This window comes from Taeniopygia guttata, chromosome 1A, assembly GCF_048771995.1.
Source record: "Taeniopygia guttata chromosome 1A, bTaeGut7.mat, whole genome shotgun sequence".
NCBI lineage: Eukaryota > Metazoa > Chordata > Aves > Passeriformes > Estrildidae > Taeniopygia > Taeniopygia guttata.
The window spans coordinates 47,551,874-47,572,405 of record NC_133025.1 but is presented as its reverse complement, the minus strand read 5'-3'; the positions used below and the strand labels follow the sequence as shown (position 1 = coordinate 47,572,405).

At 47.0% G+C, this 20,532-nt stretch overlaps 1 protein-coding gene across 2 annotated transcripts; it reads right to left on the bottom strand.

Moving 5' to 3' along the window:
* Positions 1-5,014: 5,014 nt before the first annotated feature.
* On the bottom strand, positions 5,015-20,341 carry LOC100225312 (suppressor of cytokine signaling 1). Of its 2 annotated transcripts, none has more exons than XM_030262882.4 (3): positions 19,728-20,341; positions 9,808-9,932; positions 5,015-6,613 (listed from the first exon to the last, which is right to left on the bottom strand). In XM_030262882.4, the coding sequence occupies exon 3, from the start codon at positions 6,545-6,547 to the stop codon at positions 5,864-5,866; it is 684 nt and encodes a 227-aa protein (XP_030118742.4). In that variant the 5' UTR covers positions 6,548-6,613; positions 9,808-9,932; positions 19,728-20,341; the 3' UTR covers positions 5,015-5,863. The 2 variants fall into 2 exon arrangements, with proteins under 2 accessions (XP_030118742.4, XP_030118744.4); XM_030262884.4 differs by having other exon boundaries at positions 19,912-20,341.
* Positions 20,342-20,532: the final 191 nt, after the last annotated feature.

The window sequence follows — 20,532 nt, the reverse complement described above, 5'->3', positions numbered from 1 at the left end:
AGAGACACTGCTGCGCTCTGGCCACAACTCCCATTCACCATGTCATTAAATGAGAGACTATCAGTGTCATGAACCTTGTTGTCCCCTTGCAGGAGCTCTTGAGTGTGAAGCTGGACACTTGCTACTTCACTCTGCCAGGGCCAGCAGAAATGAGACATAATTGAAAATAATTCATCCCATACTTAAAAACCCTATGTAAAAATGAGATTTCAAAAATTAAAAGCATAATACAAAAACTATGGTTTATGTGACTTGGACAGTTTTCAGTCTGAAAATCACAGCAATTTGTCACTAGTTTGCAGTTTCAGGAGGGAATGTCCCTTTCAGACTGAATCGCCATAAAACAAGCACATGTTGCCTGATCCTTTTGTTCCTCTCACCATTTTTTAGGGATTTTTTTTGTCCTGTGAACTGAAGAAGGGCTTTCTCCTGCATCTCTTACATATCCCTGGCTTCACTCACAAGGACAGATGAGGTTTCTAATGTCTGCCCATCCCTAAGGCTGTGGGACATCATGTTGAGGAGTTTAAGAGGACCCATTAGCCCTGTCTAGTTTTCCCCTACTTAATTTTTGGTGTATTATATCCAGTCTCCTCACTTTCATTCTCCTAGACTCTTCAGAGCCGTCTCTGTCAATTTGTTTACTTCTAGTTTATTTTTAAAAGACAAACCCCCAATGGACATAAGCTCTCAAGTCCCTTTTGAAAATGCTGTCTTCTCCATAAGTGCTTTGTTTGTGATCCTCTCCAATCCTTTAGGCTATTGTTTACAAGCTGGAAGGCATCTGCACTTGGGCTAATCACGCCGAATGCCAGCAATTCCCCCAGCATGATTTGTTGCACAAGCCAGTGGGAGCAGGGTTTGTTTTGATTACGTTTAGTGTGGAAAACCCACATTTTGCTCACATCAGCCTGACAAAACAGGGAGGCCTAATCCAAAATCTTCAGAGAGGAACAATAATCTGCTCATTGATTTCAGTGGCATCTGGGACCAGCTCAAAGACTGAGGGCTCTGATGGCAAGGGTGGTGTCTTGGGAAAGAAGGTAGCTCAGGAGGCAAGTCATTTGCTCTGGGATGGATAAACCTAGCAGCCTGCCTAGTGCTTTGCTTCTCAAAGCTCTGCGGCTCCTTTCTGACATGCAGTTAGTCAGGCTGGGAGCCCCCAGCTCTGCCCCCACCAGCCATCACCTCGGGCTGATGCTGGCCTCCCCCAGTGCCCTCAGCTGACAATTCAGGCTCCTTCACTCATTCTGAATGATGGCAATGTTTTTATGCTCAGCCTGTGCTGATGCTTGCCTCCAGGCATCAGATGGGTGTCCTAATTTTTCTGCTTGTGAAAGCTGGGAAGAAGCGCCCGAGGGCTGCTCCCTCTGGGGCTCCCTTTTCTGCTGGGGCACGCAACTGCACTGCAGGGGTGGGCGTACAGGTCTGCCAGGTGCAGACCCCTCTGTCTCGAGAGGCCCAGCACAGTTCTGGGAGCTCAGCACAGCTGTCCCTCACCAAGCCACTGGCTCAGCTGGCCTGGACTGCCCCCTGTGCTGCTGAGCCTCAGGCTGAGCCTAGGCTGGCTTGTTCCCACACTCCTGCCATAGCAGAGGTCTGCTCTACAAGGCACAGAACTCAAAAGCTCCACCTGGATTCTGCCTCTCCCCTATTTTTGGACTCTGCTTTTCCTCCTCCAGAGGTGCTCCATCAATAACCATTAATCCCTTTTTGTATCCACAGAGGTCAGCCTTGCTGGTGGCCTGTGGCAGAGATTTCCACAGCTTAAGCTACTATACGTCACATGAAGAAATGTCTCCTTTTGAGTCTTGAAGTATTTAATCAGACGCCTCCCTGGATTTTTAAGAAAACACATGGTCACCTACTCCATGGCATTTAGGCTTCACTGATCTCTGCCTCAGACCTCAGCCATCTCTTTTCTGGCTGAAGAGTCCTACTATCGAGCCAGCCCTTGCACAGGAAGCATTTGGAAGTACTTTGCTTTGCCTGAATCAAAACCGCAGCTCCGTCAGCCCCAGCTGAGATCAGAAGGCAGCAGGAGCCTGCCAAGACCCAGGCAGCGCTGCAGGGAGGCATCGGAGTTTCAGAGCAACCCTGCCACATCTCCCTCTCCCTCTGACACCTGCTTTCTCTCTGAAGGCTGCCCTCAGTAGCCTGGCCTTTGCATCAGGGAATGACACGGGGCAGATAGAAAGTTCCAGTGCGTGCAGTTTTAACTGTACAGATGCCAAACATCTAAGGAGCTGGGGCAAAACGAACTCAGTAAGACAAAGCCATTCCCCTAACCAAGGTGTGCTGTAAATTAAGAGATTTTGCACACTAAAGACACACATTTTCAGAGGGACATCAGGGTAAGGGTCAAAACTGAGATCTTGTGTGTATACAGGCTTTATTTTGAAGCTCAACTACCTAAGAGTTCATTTCCCAATCACTGAAGATGACAAAATAAATTTTAAAAAAGTTTTTGCACAAACTTGTGTCTTTTGGTGAATCCTCATCCCTAACGACATACAGACCCTTGTGTCAGAGGTAATCAAGTATTATTACAAGAGCTGATGGCTGTGGGGCCCCTCCTAAGCACATACATGGGTACATATGGAAGTTATTAGCAAGTTCCAGTGAAGAATTTTGGGAAATTAACTCTTGGGGCGCCAGAACACTAACAACAGACAGCTAGTTGGGAGCAGACAAAGAGCAGTTTCCTGCTGGATGCCTGCAGCATATTGGGACTGAGATCCAGGCCCTTCACAGCATGGTAGAGGAAGCCCCTCTTGCAAGCACTAAACTTTTCAACTTCTGCTGTTAGGAAGAACACTTGAAAAAAACCATCTGCAAAGCCTGTGTAAGTTTCCTCGACAAAATGAAATGAGTCAGCTGGAGAAATGTATAACATAACATATAAAAATGCAAACAATTTTCTTCTATTCCCCAAATGGTGCTCAAGAGGTTGTGAGGAAGTTTGCAATTTCTTTTTAAGTCCCCTTAGGAGCCACCAAAAGAAACATTTGGATACAGACCACCAGGAGCTACTCCTACGTGACAGAGGAACCCATTCAGAGGCAGGGTCATTAAAGTGAACATCTCCCACTCTAATGAAAGCAGCAGGATAGTGCTACCCCATAGAAGTAAATTCTTACCCTTTTGTTTTGTATATCTTTTTTTCTCAAGACCTGAAAGAAAAAGGTTTCTCATCCAACATCCAAGCAGAGAATGAAGGATTCTAATGCTTGCCTCAGCCAATGCACTTTTCATTTTCCTATTTTTTCTACATTGATTTCCTTTCTTGCACCAATCCTGATCTGCAGAGTGACCTCTCCTTGGGAATAATGAGGATACTCACACATGATGTGCTTTCAACTTCCACAATATAACAATGCTTGGCAGTAATTCACTGCTTTTCATCCACAGATCTCAAATCAATTCGCTGCAGCCCTGCATGGAATTGACTTACTTGTAAGACTGAGACAAGTGCTTGCTGTGCAATTAAACAAAAACAAAAACAAAAAAAAAAAAAAAAGAAGAACCAAATAAAGTAGACTTTATTAAAATCCAAACTATTTCCTTCTCCCATGGTGTGATTTTCTAAAGCACAATCCAGGGCACAAATAGGGCTCCTCTGCAGCTCCCAGCTACACAACCCAAGATGCTCATTTGCGGCCAAATGAGAACAGTTCACAGCCAGGTCAGAGCAATACCATCAGAAAGCTCTTCCCTCAGTGAGGTATAACTGTGGCCAGAAAACAGAAGCATTCCTGTGCTCAGTTCTAAACATGGAAGGAATTATACTGCTCCTCCACCCCCCTGCTTTCTGAAGGGAAAGCAGGAAGGGAGCCAAGGCACCTCAGCAGACACCTTCAAGAAAGCAAAGGATCAAGGGGTGGAAGATGATGCCTGGGCCAACAGATCCAGTCCCACTCTTCCATAGCAGAGAGGGAGGGCAGCTGTGTGGCTGACCCTGCTGAGGTAGGGGCTTCACCCAAGAGCCTGGGGGGAATGGTCCCAGAGGTGCCCAGAGCCACCTGAGATGCTGACAGCAAGCAACACTATGCCCACATGTCAGCCACCCCAGTGCACACACCGTGCGGGAAGGAACAATCCCAGCTCCTGCTTTTGCACTGGGCTGAGAGACGCAGTAGCTGCAGGGCCACCAAGCTCCCTCTGGCCTCCCTGCAGCTGGAAGGAGCATGCAGCAAGGACAAGATCACCACTTCCCTGACACTTATCTAACTACCCTGGTTGATAAGCCAATGCCCTGAGACAGGCAGTCAGGCACCTCACCACCAGCAGAGCGACAGAGCCCTCCAGAGAATAATTCAGAGTGCCTAAGCTCAGCTCCTGTGATGAATCAGTCTGTATCTCTCTCTGTGCTGACCACACACTTCAGTTCCTCAGATAAAACAGCTGAAGACAATAGAGCAAATTCAGTGTACTCTCTTCCCCTGTTCAGCTTTGAACAGGTCTGAAGAGGAAAGTCAGCATGAGCAAAGCAGGCTGTCTGCCCAGCTATGGATCTTTAGCAATGGTTTGGCTCAAATTTTAGTGTCTGAATTTCTTCTTTCATGTAGCTTTTTTCAATCACTTATTTTGAAGACATCATACCAACTATCCCTGAAATGAACCGTGACCCTATTTAAGCCAACCGTGTTCCTCCCATTTGTACTCATACTCACCAGTTAAGTTCACTGATGCTGTACCCTGTTCTAAGATCTTGAATTACTCTTTTTTTTTTCAAACACTCAGTACAAACTTTAAGGTACTAAAACAACTTCCTAAAAATGTAGGGCTGAGATTTTCAGAAGTATTCTCTGTTTAGAAAATTATTCACTACATTACACTACCAGATAAATTTACGTTTAATGTTCCCAGCTAGGACCACTCATTTATGCTCTGCTTTTGGTCTTTATGAGAAATTCCTTTATTCCATTTCAGTTTGATTGCCAAGCCTGGGCACTAAACTAACTGGGCCTCCAACATTACAAGGGAATGAAGTTATCACCATGTATTCACTGACTTTTAAAAATCAATATAAAAATTTTATTTAAATTTTAGAAGTTTTATATAAAAAATTCCTTGCCTTTCAGAGGCAAAACCAAAACATCTGATGCTCGACAGATGGCAGCAGTACACTATCACATGAGCTTAAGAAAGGGTGCAGGATCCCATCTCTTCACACCCTCCAAGGGCAGATACAACTCTCCAGGGTTATCTCTGCAGGAATGCCATGCCCTTAAGAACAGAATAACCCCATCTTCACTCTCAAAAATCCAATCAAATAAAGCAATGCAAAAGCCAGTGAAGCTGCATGTATTGTACATGGCTGCAATGGTTTCACTTGGTGCAAACACCGGCCTCTGAAGTGACAGGCATCACATTCGTGCTTCGAGGAGTGAAACGTGCTCTTGCTCCACCACAGCTTCGTGGGTCAGCACAAGGGTCATGCCCATCAATGTCCAAGCTGCACTGCTGTGGGACTGGACTCAGCTGTACTCCACCGGGCAGATTTGAGGCAGAAATGAGCTCAAGCACTTTGGGGTACAAGAGAACACAGGGTTGACCTGGGAGGACGGGCAACTCACCTTTTTCTGAAGCTTTTAAGTTATAAATGGGGCAAAGAGCAGGACTTGGCAGCAGTGGCAATGCCTACTCTTTAGGTCTGGCTTTACCCCAGGCATGTCTGGGAAAGTCACACTCACTGTGTATGTATGAGGACACATCTGTCACAGCCACTGGATTCAAGCTCTGCTCCCTCTGCCCTCCCCCTTCCTCTCCCAGCAGCCAGTTCAGCATCACTGGTGCGGCACACACCCCACCAGCACAGCCATAAAAGAGGCATCTCCTTTCATCTCCCATATGCATAGCATCATCTCCTAGCCCAGGACAGAGAGGGGCTGGGGCCAATGCTCCCCTCTGACCCTCCCCTTTCATCCAGGGGCGAGAACACCTCTTCCCTCAGACACATTCCCAAGGAGTCCCCCAGCCTTGCTCTGTCTTCTGTTGCAGCACTGGCAGGGAGGCTCCGGCAGCACAATTCCCGCAGCGTGGGCACTGCCCGGCGGCTCCGGCACAAGGGCTCAGAGAAGATCAGGGGAGTTCCACCCATCTCATCACAGTGCAAGGGGTTGTTCCGGGTCCCTGCCACCACCAGCTCCAGCAGCCGGACCACACAGTCTGAAAACCAGTTCTTGAGGCGGAAATAGCCCTCCTGGAAAGAGATTCGAAGGCTGACGGGCCCCGTGGGCATCCGCACGCTCAGGCTGAACAAGCAGTTCCCCTGCGAGCTGTCCCGCACCAAGTAGGTGCCTACAGGCTCCCGCTGGAGCTTGGCATGAGCCTCCCCCACAGACAAGGGGCCCCAGTAGAAGTCACTGGCCTGAAGGATATTGAGGGATCGCTCCAGGACTTCCCACTCGCAGCTGCGAAACATCCGGAAACGATCGGGCAAGCCGGGTGGCGCGGGGCTGGGGAGAACGCTCCGATGCCGCCTTTGCAGACGAGAAACAGTGGTGTGTGTGTTGTGCAGGTCATCTGGCCTCCCTCTGATCATCTCTCAAAGAGCCCATGAATCCTGGAAAGATGCTGCCTTTACCATGCTTCCTCCTTTGCATCCAGCCTGTGGGACAGAAGGAGAGTGAGGCAAACCCAATAACTTCTTCAACCTGGGCAAGACACTTCCCAAGGGAGAAAGACCAGCAAGAGTACCACAGAGGGCACCGAGGAGCTATTGCATGTCACCAACCCCCAGCTGCAGTGAAAACCAAGGATATATGTGTGGAAAGGGCTCCAGCTGAGTCCCCACCAGTAGAAGGTGGCACTTTACAGAGCTCTGCATACATTGGGGTTCTGTGATTCACAGCCAGGGGCTCCTGCACACCCTCCAGCAGGCTACTTTGAACCCAGCAGATCTCAACATTTCAAGATTTCCCTCTGCCAGACATTTGGGACTTTTCAGAGTGGCCTTGAGATTGGAAAGGTGAAACGACACCACATATCAAAAGGGAAAGATTTCTTAAAGGAGGAAAGTATAATTTATTTTGTCATTCAGTGAAAGTTAGAAAGGTTTCCTCACACTTCTCCAACCCTTTATCCAATAAAAAGATTGACAGCAGGACTTAGCAAAAGCAGAAGACAGGTATGAGCCTTTCTCACCAAATCCCAGGAACCACTCCCTTATCCCAAGACATGCCTGTTTCACTATGTCAGGAGAAAGCAAAGGTCTCAGATCAAGCCCCCTTCAAGAAATGCTATGTCAACTTCAAGGCTGAGACTACACTGAATGAGTTCACTTAATACTGGTACCAGGCACTGCTGATGCCGTTACAGACTCTAACTTCTGTTTCTTCCAGAAGGACAACTCCCCCTGCCTGCAGACAATGCTGCCCTCTCCCAGTCACCATCCTCTAATGTACTGTCATGACCCTGCTTATCTCCTGCACCTTGTGTTATCACCCGGCTGTTCTTAGAAATGCAAATTTCTGAATCCAGCGTTGCCATCAGCCATCCAAGTCACTTCAATTATATTAAAAAAATACATATTCTAAATGTGTGTGTCTGTATAGGCACAAATTTAAAAACCACAGCCCTAAGCCAGAGGCTCATTCTGTGTGAGAAGCTGAGCTGTAACATACCACTTCCCCAGGCCTGACAAGTCAGTAGCTTGCTGCCAAATGCTGCCCTCTCTCCCTTGACATACTCCATTAACCCAGTCATACTCACTCACAGCACAGCCATGCTTAGAGCAGAACAGAGTGCTGGCACAGCCTGCAGCAGAGGAAGAGACACATTTCATCTCCAGCAGTCCCCCTCCACCACCCCCACCACACACTTGCCGGAGCATCAAGGCTCAGGGCTCGTATCAGGCAGGCAGCCCCCCAGGGAATGTGCAGGGACCCGTGCTGGGCTTGCTCTGCAGGGAGAGCTTCAAGTTAAGCTCAGCTCCTTGCAAGGTTCCTCTGTCTCACACCCTTTGCCAGCTATTCAAAACCCTCACATTCCTTTTGGTGCTCGTGCCAACTGGGTGGTCATGCTGGTGGCCATGCTGGTGGCCACACTCTGCACTCCAGGAGAGGACAAACATCTTTCCTTCACAGGGGCACAGTAGTTAGGGAGAGCAGGCACGGGCCTGGCAGTGCCTTATTACACATGTATATTTTCTAGTCTAACATCTCTCTCAATACTTAACAGTAATAGCATAGCTGCCAGGCACTTTTCATATATGGAGCCATAAGCATCCTTTCCAAGAGCAGCCTGGAACCCTGTGATTTGAAGTCCACAAGCTGCTAATGTCCCTGGTACTGTTCTCAGTGCTGTTGATCCTGCCCTCTATGTAGTTTCATAGCAGGAGGGAAATTCCATGCTTAGAGAAAGGTGGGAGGGGTAGGAAGGAGTTAATCAAGTTAGTTTTTTTCTTTTCCATTAAAAAAAAAAAAAAAAGGCAGCAGTTGAAAGCTGCTCAGACCATTCAGCAAGTCAGAATAAATCTTAGGTGAAGGTGATTTAGCAAGCAGGATGCAAACAAACACAGCAACAAGGGCCATCTATCACCACTTAAAACTCAGCACAGAAGGCACCACTGGGAGTTGCAGAATCTCTGTCCCTCTCCTCTCTGCTGGGTGAGGAAGCTATAGGGCTCTCTGACATTAGCTCCTATAGAAAACAAAGGTAATCTGCCAGGTGCCTCCAGGGCTGTGGCTAAAACTTCGAAAGGAGTGATAAAGACCCTTCCTAAACAGCAAATTTTCTTGGGTCCAAATGGAAATTTTGCTAATTTCACGGGTCGAGGATGGAAATTTAATTCAAGCACAAAAACAGAAGTAGGCAGCTGTCTTTCAATTCCAGTCTAGTTTTAAAAATAACAACAAATATATAATTTGTTTAAGGCTGCAGATTCTATTTGACAGAAAAAACCCCAAACTGGTTTGTCCCAGTTTTCAACCTTTAGTCATTCACCCGAGTTCTTTAAGAAAAATCCACTGCTACTAGAAATCTGACTGACTAAAAACTGAGAATGTCATAATTTCAAAGTCAAAGTAAATGCAAAAATAGCACCTTGACAATTTGTTCACTTGGTTTGAAATCTACATATAGGTCAAAGCCTCGGGGTGGGGGGAAGTTATTTAGCTTCAGTGACCCATTTCCAAGAGGTAAGTGCCTGGCCTGCAGTACAGCATTAGTTACAGTAATATTAGCCCTAGAAGTGCTTCCTGATACTACCTTTAAGGTTCACTTTAAATGGGTCAACAGGTCCTAGGCGTACATGGCCTCCCACATCAAGGAGGATGTACATACCCAGGATTAGGAATAAACCAAGTCAGGGCATGGCTTGGTTTTGACACATGCATAATTAGTTCTGCTGACTTGTCACACCATGATTTGCTTTCCCTCTTTTCCCCTCCAAAAAAACCCAAAAAACCCCAACGCCCAAACAAGTTACTACCTCCCTACTGCAAGTCAGAACAGTGCTTGCAGCCTAAGCAACATACTCTAAAAAGCTGGTGTCCTGCTAATTAAAAGGCTGGATAAGTTTCCCCAGACTTTCTGATTTACTGCAAGTTCAAGAGCTTTTCAAAAGAAGTGCTCTTGACACAGGGCATTCTGCTTTCCTCCTCACCCACAACCCAGACAAGGCAGCATGTTTTATATAAGGAGACAATTCTAGTTCACCAGGGGACTGGACACTGTGCGGCGTCAGCCAAGCCAGCCCTGCACCCTGGGGCTTGACAAATCTGGCATGTTCAACATCCCTCTAAAGTACTCAGCTACGATGTATCCTCACACTCTTCTTCCAGGACACTAGAAAAAGCTTACCTCTTTGTCTTTGCCACCCATAGGGATGAGTTTCTGAATGTCAGGACTGGAAGTGGTCCAAATTCAAAAGCTCTGATGCAGCGCTTCCCAGTTTTTGCACAGCTTTACTTAAGAGCAAATCCATCCTTTGAAAAGAAAAAGACGTCCATCAAGCAGATGACTAAGCCCATAAGTTTGCTGCAATGTGGATCTAAAATACAACAAATCTGGGGACAGGTTGTTTGTCTCTATCTCTTTGATCTGTGTTACTGTAGAAACATATATACAGCACTTCAGATAGCAACAGAGACAGCAGACTGTTGCTGTTGTTATTACTGCTATTTACAAAGCCATGAGCTGATTAGGTCCAGGCAGCTCACAGGTGGCCCAAGGACAAGTGGAAAGCCCATAAGGTTGCCATCATCTTCTGGACACAAGAACCATAAAACCCAAATGTTAAGAGATGATGGCAACAGAAATAAACCCAAAGAAATTCAGAACAGCAAAGTCCCAACTTCTACTGAATACAAACCACAACATTTGGAGTATCTAATTTGACACCACATTCACTGTGACCCAATTGTGACCCAATCTGTTCTGGCCCACAATCTTCTGCCCTGCTTCCCCAGCTCTCATGACTTTTCCTCCTCACCTTGCAGATGGAAAAGTAAACCCACTGACCTGGTGGACCAGCAGACCACCACGTGTGAAATCACGTGTCTGTCAGTGGATCCATCAGCAAGCTGAAAAGACGATCCCATCTTTCTGCATGCCTTTCAGAGGCAGGCCCTGCACAGCTTCACTTGTACCCACATAACATCACTTCTCTGCACCCTCCCCAGCCCAGTCCGAAGTGGGCACACACCCCACAAGCTACACTGACTTGCCACTAGCAAAACTGCAGGTCAATCCCATTATTACACTATCCCATTACCGCTCCATTTGGCTTTGACATCTCCCAGATATCAACCCTGCAGTTCCCAGAACAGTTAGATAGAGGCTGGGATAATTAGGAAAAGCTCTCCCTAATGTACCCTGCAGGACCTTGCAACAGCATCCCTACTCCAGGCAGCAGAGCCGGAGCAGACATCGTTTGTTTGCACGTCTGCATCCCACAGAAATGTGCTGCCTACTGATTTGTGGCTGGGAAAGCTGTTTCAAAGGAAAGCTTGAGCAAAGGGCTGGAAGAAACCTCCCTGGTAAGAGCCAAGCACGCAGCACTGGGTTTTAATGGTAGGCCAGCCTGGTTCTCAGGCCGCCACCGCCTGCCACACACCAGCACTGGTTTGAATTGCACCGTTGCCACCATGGTGCATGGTCACACCAAAGCCCCTTGCCATGAGCACCCTGCCACTGCAAAGGTGACAGGGCTGATCCAGAAAGGGATCACAGAAGGGGAAGGGAAAGGAGATGCACAGACAGACATACCAAAGAAAACAGAGGGAGCTGTGGTTAGAAGAGGAATGTGGCCCAGCTCAGCCAAGAGAACCAGTGTTAATCACAACCAATTTCTCCAGCACAAAGCAGACCTCGGAGACATTGCTGCTCCCTCTATCTTTTATGCCATGGCAGTTTGATGTGAGGGTGCCATTATGTCTGACACATGAGAGAATATGTGGGAAAAAAACCAAACCACACCACACATACATACCCCAAACCAAAACTGCATTTCCCTATACAATCAGCATCCAAGGATGCAACATTTAATAAAATAAGCTGAGGCAGCACACACACTGTGGCAGTTCATATTTTGCACAGCAGAGTCACAGTGCGGGAAGATCCTGCATGCAGGCTCTGGGAATCAGCAGCTGGACACCTTGCAAGAACACTTGTCTTATCAAACACCTCCCGACATTTTGAGTCTGGAGAACATATTTCAAAACCCACAAATAACTTTGTTTTAATTAATTTTAATCTGATATTAATGTTTGGTATTTTTTAATGTATTTTTCTATGATATGTGTTTTCTGAATTAACATGGTACTTTGCTAATGGGGCTGAAAGGTTTTTACTCCAAGAAAACCAACAAGACAGTGTGATGTGTGCCAAATACTCTTCAAGGCAGTGAAGTCTGCAAGCACTTTGGTTTCTCCATGACACACATTAATAAAAACCCAACAAGGTGGCAGTTTAAAGGAAAAACTAATTGTCTTTACTGAACTAATTGAAGGAGCTGAAAGAAAGACATCCATTTTTACGGTTCCCTCTTCAAGCTTTGCTAATACTATGCACTTTCAGAAATACTCTCAAAAAAAAGAGCCTTTTCCTCATCTAAATAGCCCAATGTGAAACTAATCCTGCCATTTCAGAACAGAGAAGCCTCATCACTTCCCTGAACTCAGAGGCTGCTCTGCAATAGCCACAAGCAACTACAGCTTATTCCACAGCAAGTAAAACTACCAAAACTACCATCTGATTTCTGCCAAAGACATCTTCTACCAAAGATTGAATTATTTCTGCCTTCTCCTGTAACTGGGGAAACAAGAAGGAAAAAAAAGTAGAAAAAGGAAATCAGGAGGAGTTACTACTAAGTTCCAAAGCTGCAGCTGAGCCTATCCTGCTATGGCTTAAGCAAAGAGAGCTGCTGCTTGACTCTGGCCAACAGCATTTTTGGTAAGTGAGGGAAGCCCAGTCGCGTTGCTCCTGACCTTTGCAGCTTCACAGCGAGCAGCCATTCCTGTGAATGCTAGTGCTGCACAGCTACAGAAAACCTCAGCCCTGTGCTTGGCCAGGGAACACAAAATCTGTGCTGCTGCTTTGCCATTCCTCCCTCCACACCACACACCAGCTCAGGAAGCAGCCCCTCTGAAAAGGTGGCTGGAGCTCTCCCCACTTTGGGGCAGAAACAAGGAGACAGGGAGAGGGCACAAGGAGAAAGAAGAAAGAAGCCAAGATAACAGCAGTCCCTCATGTCTCCCTACTTGAAATGCTCTGTCCCATCTCCCTGCTGAGAGAGGGATCAGTGGGAAGGGGGTAGCGCTGCCCAGGGCTGCCTCCAAGCCATCATGGCTCCTCAGCATTACCAGCTTCCCCCACCCCCAGCCCAGCAGCACAGGTACATTTCCTCTGCCTCTCTCTACTAAACTGACTTTGTTCCAGAACCCCGTTTGAGGAAATGAGTAAATCCTGAGACACAAAGGCCACCAGTGGTCCCTGTGACAACCACGGCTTTTTATCAAAACCATCACACTGAGCCGGAAAGGAATTCAAAGAAGCAGCTAACTCTGACAAATTAGCAGTGTCTGCAGCTAAAGCTGGTTCAGAATCCTTACCAGAACTACGCTGCTAGAGGAGTCCCAGATGATTAACCAACAGGAGCACAGGGGGACAAGGGAAACACCCTGCCTTGATTCTTCAGGAGGACCAGCTTCAAAAGATGTGAAGGGCCATTATGCAGCACCAGTTACTGTGCCTTCAGAGCAAAGGGCAAGGGTCAGAAAGCACAGACATACCACAACACTAAATTTTATAGTGGGGGATTTCCAGCACACAAAATAAAGAAACTAGTCCTGAGAGTCAAAAGTAAAAAGAATTAAAAAAAAATTAAGTAATGAAAAGTTATTTAGGAACTCTTAAGTGACAGAGTGTGCAGACCTACACAAAAGACAGCACAGAGATGCTGCCTGGCTAAGAGGACAGGCTTGGGGGACAACACAGGTCACACTGCAGGTATCAGCTGTAGGTGCAACAGCTGGCAAGGGCTTCTGCTGTGGATCAGAGACATCAAACACACACACTACAAAACCACAGTCCCTATTAAAATATCTCTACAACCTCAATAATCCTTCAGAAAATGAAAAAATAATCCTGGAGGAGCTAATATAAAGGAATATAAAATATTGACAGTAGAGAACAAATTTATATGAGGACAGCTGTCATGAAATGGGGACAGTAGGTGGCCAAGATAAACGAAACAAAACCCAGAAAACATATGGCATTTTCAGTTTTATCAAAAACAGAAAACCTCGGGGGGAATAATTTAGTTGAATAGAATACCAACTAGTGGGGACAGGGACACTGCAGAAAAGTTACACAAGCAAGCAGGTATTATTTTTTTCTTGCACAGGATGTTGAGATTTCCCAGTATTTAATGCCGATTAACCTGAAAGGAAAAAAGAGGGTGCTCTATCAGAAGAGACAAGGAAAGGGGCATTAAAGCAGAAAGCCAGCTGGGCACAGTGGACTATATCTGGAGATTTGGAATTGGAAATGGACAGCTGAGATACAAAGAGAGGTGTTCTCTCAAGCACATCAGCAACACTAGCAATTGCCAGAGGGCTGCAAGTATTGGAAGGAACTTTTTTTGACTTGTGCTGCTAAGGCAGGAGCAGCACACGGCTACCTGGTGCGGGGGAGAGCCAACCCCCAGGCAGAGTTCCCCATCAGGCAGATGGCACCTGAAGAAGCAACAGATGAGAGGACACACTTTGTGCTTCCCCAAAGCAAGTCAGAAAGCAAGACATGGCACACAAGCTAAAGAGCCAGAACATGCCAGGACCTGTAACAGCAGATGGGCAGAAGACATGGAGCAGTCATGCCACAGGGTTCATGGGAGATGGAAGAGGGGTGGCCAGAGGAAACCAAGGCATTTCAGCCCCTGCACATCTGGTCACCTCTCTGCCAACCCTCCCAGCCACAACATCTTCCCTCTGGGTTGATTCAGCCCACTTTGCATAGCATCCCACCTCACTGTTCAACAGGCTGGTACAAACAGCCCAAAGGTTCCCCCATCTGTTACGCAAGCACCTCCCTCCCCCCTGACTGTGCAAACTTACATGTTGACCCAGGTCTCTTCCTAGAATTGTCTCTCCATCTTCAAGCTGTCATTACCCACAACACCTCAAACCCCCATGGCCTAACCTTGTTTCCCAGCAGGCAGCTCACAGCCTCGTGGTACTTAAATCTAGACAGCCAACTCAAAACACAGTGAGCCCTCTCCATCGTCTTCCTAGGGTAAACAGTGACAAAACCACTTCACTCCCCGCATGACAGAGAAGTCAGAGGTCATTCAAAATTCATCAGCAGGAAAGCAGCAGGAGGTCAGGCAACACTCTGTCCTGACACACGCAAATGCATGCAGGCTTGTAGAAAAACCAGCTGGGTCTATATTTTCAAGAGCAATAAATTAAGTGGTGCAGCTGACCAATGAGCCGAGTAACTGTGCTGAGGGTTCATTAAGGAAAGCTCCAGCTCCGAATGCAAAAGCAGTCATTGAAAAACCAAGAGGCAAGCGGGACTGGGACGGTGCAAAATGGATGGGAACATAACAGTAATGTCACCACCTGAGAGAATACAGTCAGTTCTAGTTACCTGAAATAAACATACACAGCTAAAACAAAGTGGGTAGGCCTAAAGATGGGTAATAAGAAGCAAAATGTAACTGTACAGAGAGAGGCTGGAGAAATTCCTTGCTCAATTTAGAGAATAGATATATATACAAGAGGATGCCAGAGAAAGATACAGTACAATCAGGACATTATTTTTGTATTCTTTCAGAAAACCTGATGAGAGGGAGTTCAAAGGTGACCAAGATTGAAAAGTAACTAATTTTAAAACTCATAAAAGGAAAAACTCCAATCATGTAGACTGGGGAAAGTGAGAGAGCTGATCTAAGGAGACTAATTTCTCTTCTCTCTCAAATGCCTTTGCTTTGTTTCTATGCTGTATCCATCACGTCATGCTTTAGCAGACCTTAGGCAGAGGAATCCAGCAGCAAAGGGCTGGGTTTTTGAGCAACACATTTTTAAGACATCTCTTAACCATTTAAACCTGACATAACACTAAGGGGAGCCCAGTACAAGGCATAATGTCCTTTGTGCAAAACTGAAGTAGTAAACAAGGGCATATGAATTCAATATGAGGAATCAACTATGGACCTGCTACAGAGTTAAAATAGCTCTGTCCATGTTGTCCTCATTCTTTGATGACTAAAAAGAACAGCAACTCTTCTTTGGATCTGTTGTCTTGAATATCAGCGCGCACCCTACACAAACAGCAGATTTCAGTCTTTACTGGTAAAGCAGTAAATGTTTCTCCAGCTCCGACTTCTCTCCTTCCACACCACAAAATCTCACCAGAAAACAAGGAGGAACTAAAATATGGATAAAGAACAACACTGCTGGTCTGTCAAAAAGCATAAACAAACCATTCCTACACAATCAAACCTGTGCTCATCACCACTGGTGTGCCAACCGAGGCAAACTTGTGCTGAATCCCCTTAGCTTTAGCAAGGCACCTTCAGCAGATGTGCAGAAGCTCAGCTACACAGTACAGATTGCAGATCTCTGGCATTTTCCACCTGCTAACAGCCACACTCATTTTTCTTAGCTTTAGCCTAAGTTTCCAAATAAACTTTGCTACTGAGGAAGTATGAAAGTAGATCCATACTGTTTCTGAACTGCAGAATCACGTACACACAAAAAACTCCCTTGTTGCACAAGTCACAGGCTGAAGTCAAATTTTTTTTTCAGCATTTGCAGGGAGTGAGGGGAAGGACAAAAGCCCTCTGCAACAAAGGCAATCGAATGCTGCTAGCTTAACCCAATTTGCCAGCCACTGCTCCAGTACAAAGCTAAAGGAGCCAATCTGCAAACTTAACAGTGGCACTATTTGATTCTTCCCCTCAACTTTGCATGTGTTTGTGAACAAGAAATAGCACACAAAGTGCAGGAGGAGCAGGAAGGGAGAAGGCAAGAGAGAATGTGCATTATCAAAATACCTTGAGAGCAGTTCTTGGAAATGTGCAGCCTGCAAGCCTGTATCAGACACTCATTTCCTGTGAAGTGCACACAGGCCTTTTCATTTCTCCACTGAAGAGGATGAAAATAAGGGGCAGCTCTGAAGTCTCCAAAGACAACACAAACCAGCATTTAGCCATTCTACTAAAACTGAATTTACATTTTTACACTATTAAATACCTATTGAACAGAAGCATTGAGTTCCAGAAGTTTAAAAAGCAGGATTTTCTACACTTCTCACTTCTAAATGTTAACTTGGAACCTTGCACTTGGTGAGGGGCAACGGGGAAAAATTCTACTTGTAATTTTGATCACTCACTAACATAAAGTCACCAAATCCTACTACATCTAAACAGCACTGCACCTTTTTTTTTTTTTTTTAACGCTGAGACTGATTTCAGCAAAACTTCAGCAAAATGGTGAGCTAATAAATATCTTACTGAGGCAGAAAGATGCAAGATATGCACAAATGCAAACCAGAAGAGTAGGCTGTAACAAAATAGACTGACAGGATAAAAGGGGATAAGTTGCTACCATACCTGCCTCTACTTACATGTAATCAAGGATCTAATTAATGTAGCATTTAATTGCATTATTTTAAATCAATAGGCCTCCTAATGACATACACGCTTAACACCTTTACTCTCTAAAGATATGGTCCCTGTATGGCTTACTCAGTTCTCACAATATCCACATCTTAAGTTACAGAGATGCATGTGCCTTCCTCTCCCATCTTGTGAGCTTTTGGCAAGCACCACTAGCTGAGGTCTGCAGTGGCCTGGAATAACAGCTCAGGAACACACCACCTCCCCACAGCTTTTATTAATCTAACCACAGCATCAACCCGAAACAAATGATGTCATATTTAAGTATTGGCACTATCTCTTTATTGCTGACCAAACCAAGGCTGGAGAAATCAGGACAGAGAAGCCTGTGGGTGGCAAGGGGAGAGCGAGTGGTAAGGAGCTGCAGGGAAAGACTAGGAGAAAAGAGCAAAACATTCCTAGTGGGGACAGAGAAAAAGAGAAACAAGGGAAAAAACACAGCTCTAAAGGCACATTTTCTCCTTTGTTTCTCAGCAATGCAACCACAGTATTAGTGACAGCAATTAAGAATTTACACCACCCAACCCCAGCTCTATCCTTGCGCAAACCGACCACCAACATCACAGAAATCCCAGCTGGACTGAGGAGGGTAAGAGCACTGGCTGCATGTTTGAAGCTGTTATCTGGAAACTGAATTTGGCCTTCTCCAAGCAGGCACAGTGGGGACAGAGACACACACCTGGGAGGATCTGAAGAAGCTCAGTCTCTCTCCAGTACTCTTCTATGCCCATTTTTGGGGACCCTAGTACAGTTTACCTGTACTTTCCAACACAATCTTACAGAAAACCCCTATGTTGCAACTCAACCCCACTACATTTAAGTAAGTGATAAGCCAGGTTAATAAAGGACATGCAACATACAGAATATTAACAAGGAGCACAGAAATAACAAAGGCCCAGATCCCAGTTTAACTCAGGAAAAGAGGAACCTGTGTGGGAGGTTGGCATCCCAGTAATCCTGCGGGTTTGTGCCCAAGAGCCTTCCCCTCTGGAGGGAACAAGAATCCATACTTCAACAAGTTCTAAATCACATACCCAGCAGCATCACTCATGAACTCAGAAACAAAGCTTGGTTTCATCTGCAGCGACTGGCCACATTTGGTCGTAACTTGATTCAACTAAAAGCAACATTATGTGATAATGCAACCTCAGTCTCACAAACTTCTGTGCATGTGCATGATTTTAAAGCACATGACCATTGCCCTGCTGTGACTGAATGGACCATTTGACATTCACGCAGCGTCTGAATTGCAATTGCAGTTGTTTGGAGAAAGAAGATATCCTTGCATACCATCTTAAGGACACAGTCAGTAGAGAATAAAACATCGAGAAACTAGTTATTTCTGATTCCACCCCATTTTTCAGAGTTGAGTATGGTCAACATGTGACTGAGTTTTTCATTTTAATTCTCTGAGAGCTGCAAGGACTAGAACTAGTAAATGGCACTGTCTGGACCACATAGTCCTAAATAGCAGCTTGCTAACAATACTCTTTACCCTCAACTTTCCAGAACAATGGTCAAGCCACATCCCCCTTCTTCACCATGCAGGAGAAGAAAAAAGCCAGGGACATTAACTTAGCATTCTTGAGTTCCTATCAGCTACCTCTGGGATTCATCCAGATCCTGTTTCCAAGCTACTATTAAGCAAGAAGTAACATACACTTAAACCAAGTTTTTAAAAAACGAAAAAAAAAAAAAAGAAGAAGAAGAAAAATAAAGAAACCTAAGAGTAGCATGAGCTGAGGTTTTTACGTGGTAACCATTCCAAAATTCTCAGTAACAGCGCGTGCGTTTGTGGGAAAAAGTGAGTAGCAGATCCTGCATGGCTGTGAGCACCATGACTCAGATTGCATAAAGAAGGAGGATTTAGCGATAACCTTTGCGATGAGACTTTTCATGGGCATGCAGCACTGATCTTCTGAGAAATGGCAGGTGTGAGGCTGCGTTCTGACTGTGCCAGGTCTGGAGGATGGCGAGTTTCTCCGCCCTCCAAGGCAACCCCAAACGGGCATGTACACCCCCAGTTCACAGTTACCCCTCTTCCCTGTAACGCCTTCACTTCTGGCAGGCAGCTCCCTTTTCCAGCTAAGACTAAGTGTAACACTCTGAGCATCGCTTCTCCAGTGCTTTTATGTGAAAGAAGTGTTGTGAAGACCAAGTTACTCAGACCTGCGCGGCATCTTCCCTACAGACCTAAGACATTACATAATTTCCAGGTTTCACTGTAAAAGAAGCATCTCCCTGCCCTGACGCTGTGAAGAACACCTTGACAGCAGGACAGTCCCCATGGAGCCTCCCAGGCTACTCTCAGAACCTCGCCGCCACCCCAACGCAGCACATGGCTCCCTTCAAGACCGGCAGTGAGGTGCCAGCACCCCAAATCTCCCTCGACTCCTCGGGAAAAGCCCCCCAAACCCCAACACCCTCCTTCTTCCCAGCCAAGAACGGCCCCAACGACCCCAGGAGCCAAATCAGCGGGGGCTGCACCCCCTCGCAAGCCAAGGGGGGGTCGGAGCAGACAGGCAGACGGACAGACAGACAGACTCCTCGCAGCCCGCCCCCCAAAAAGGCCGTTTCCAGTTAACGCAGCACAACTTACTCTCGGCACCTCCGGGGCCACGGGCGGGCGGCGCTGCCTCCAGTGCGAGCGAGCGCTCAGTGCCGGGGCGACAGCGGCGCTGCCCGGCCCGGCCCCCGCCGCTCTCCCGCCCCGAAGCCGAACGGAGGCGGCTCCGCATCCCCCCCGGCCCCTCTGCTCACAAAGGGGCCGGTGCGCGGCTTACCGGGGGCGGCGCGGCTGCCCCGCCGGGCCCTCCTCGGCCGCGGGGCGGGCGGGCGCCGCGGCGGCGGCTTCGGCTCCGGGGAGCGGAGCGGCACAGAAGGGAGGGGAGGGGTAGGAGGGGAGGAAACCCCCAAAATGTTTCTTTTCCGAGGAAGGAGCCACGGGGGGAGGGGAAGGGGAGGGGTTTTTCCCTCCTCCACCACGCCGTCTTTCCACGGCGTGGCTCTTGCAAGGGAAAAAAAAAAAAAAGAAAAAGAAAAAGTAAAGAAGAAAAAAGTTTGGGTTTTTGTAAAAGAAAACTTGAACGGATAGGGGAGAGAGAAAGGAAAAAAAAAAGAAAGAAAAAAAAAAGATGCTGTGAAAGCCCCTCCGCCGCAGACTGGCAGAGGAATCCCACCGGGACGGTACCGCAGCATCCGCCAGCCCCAGGACCCGCCGGAGCCACGTGTCGCCCCGGGGAGGCGGCGGCCCGTCCCGGGTTCTGCCCCTCCTCCCGGCCACCATCAGCTCCCCTGCAGCGCGGGGCTGGGGCATCGGGGCTCGCAAGTACCGGGGAAGGGGCGATGTCCAGGGCCGAGGTGGGGCAGGGAGGGGGGTCGCAGAGGGCTCTTTACACCAGCGG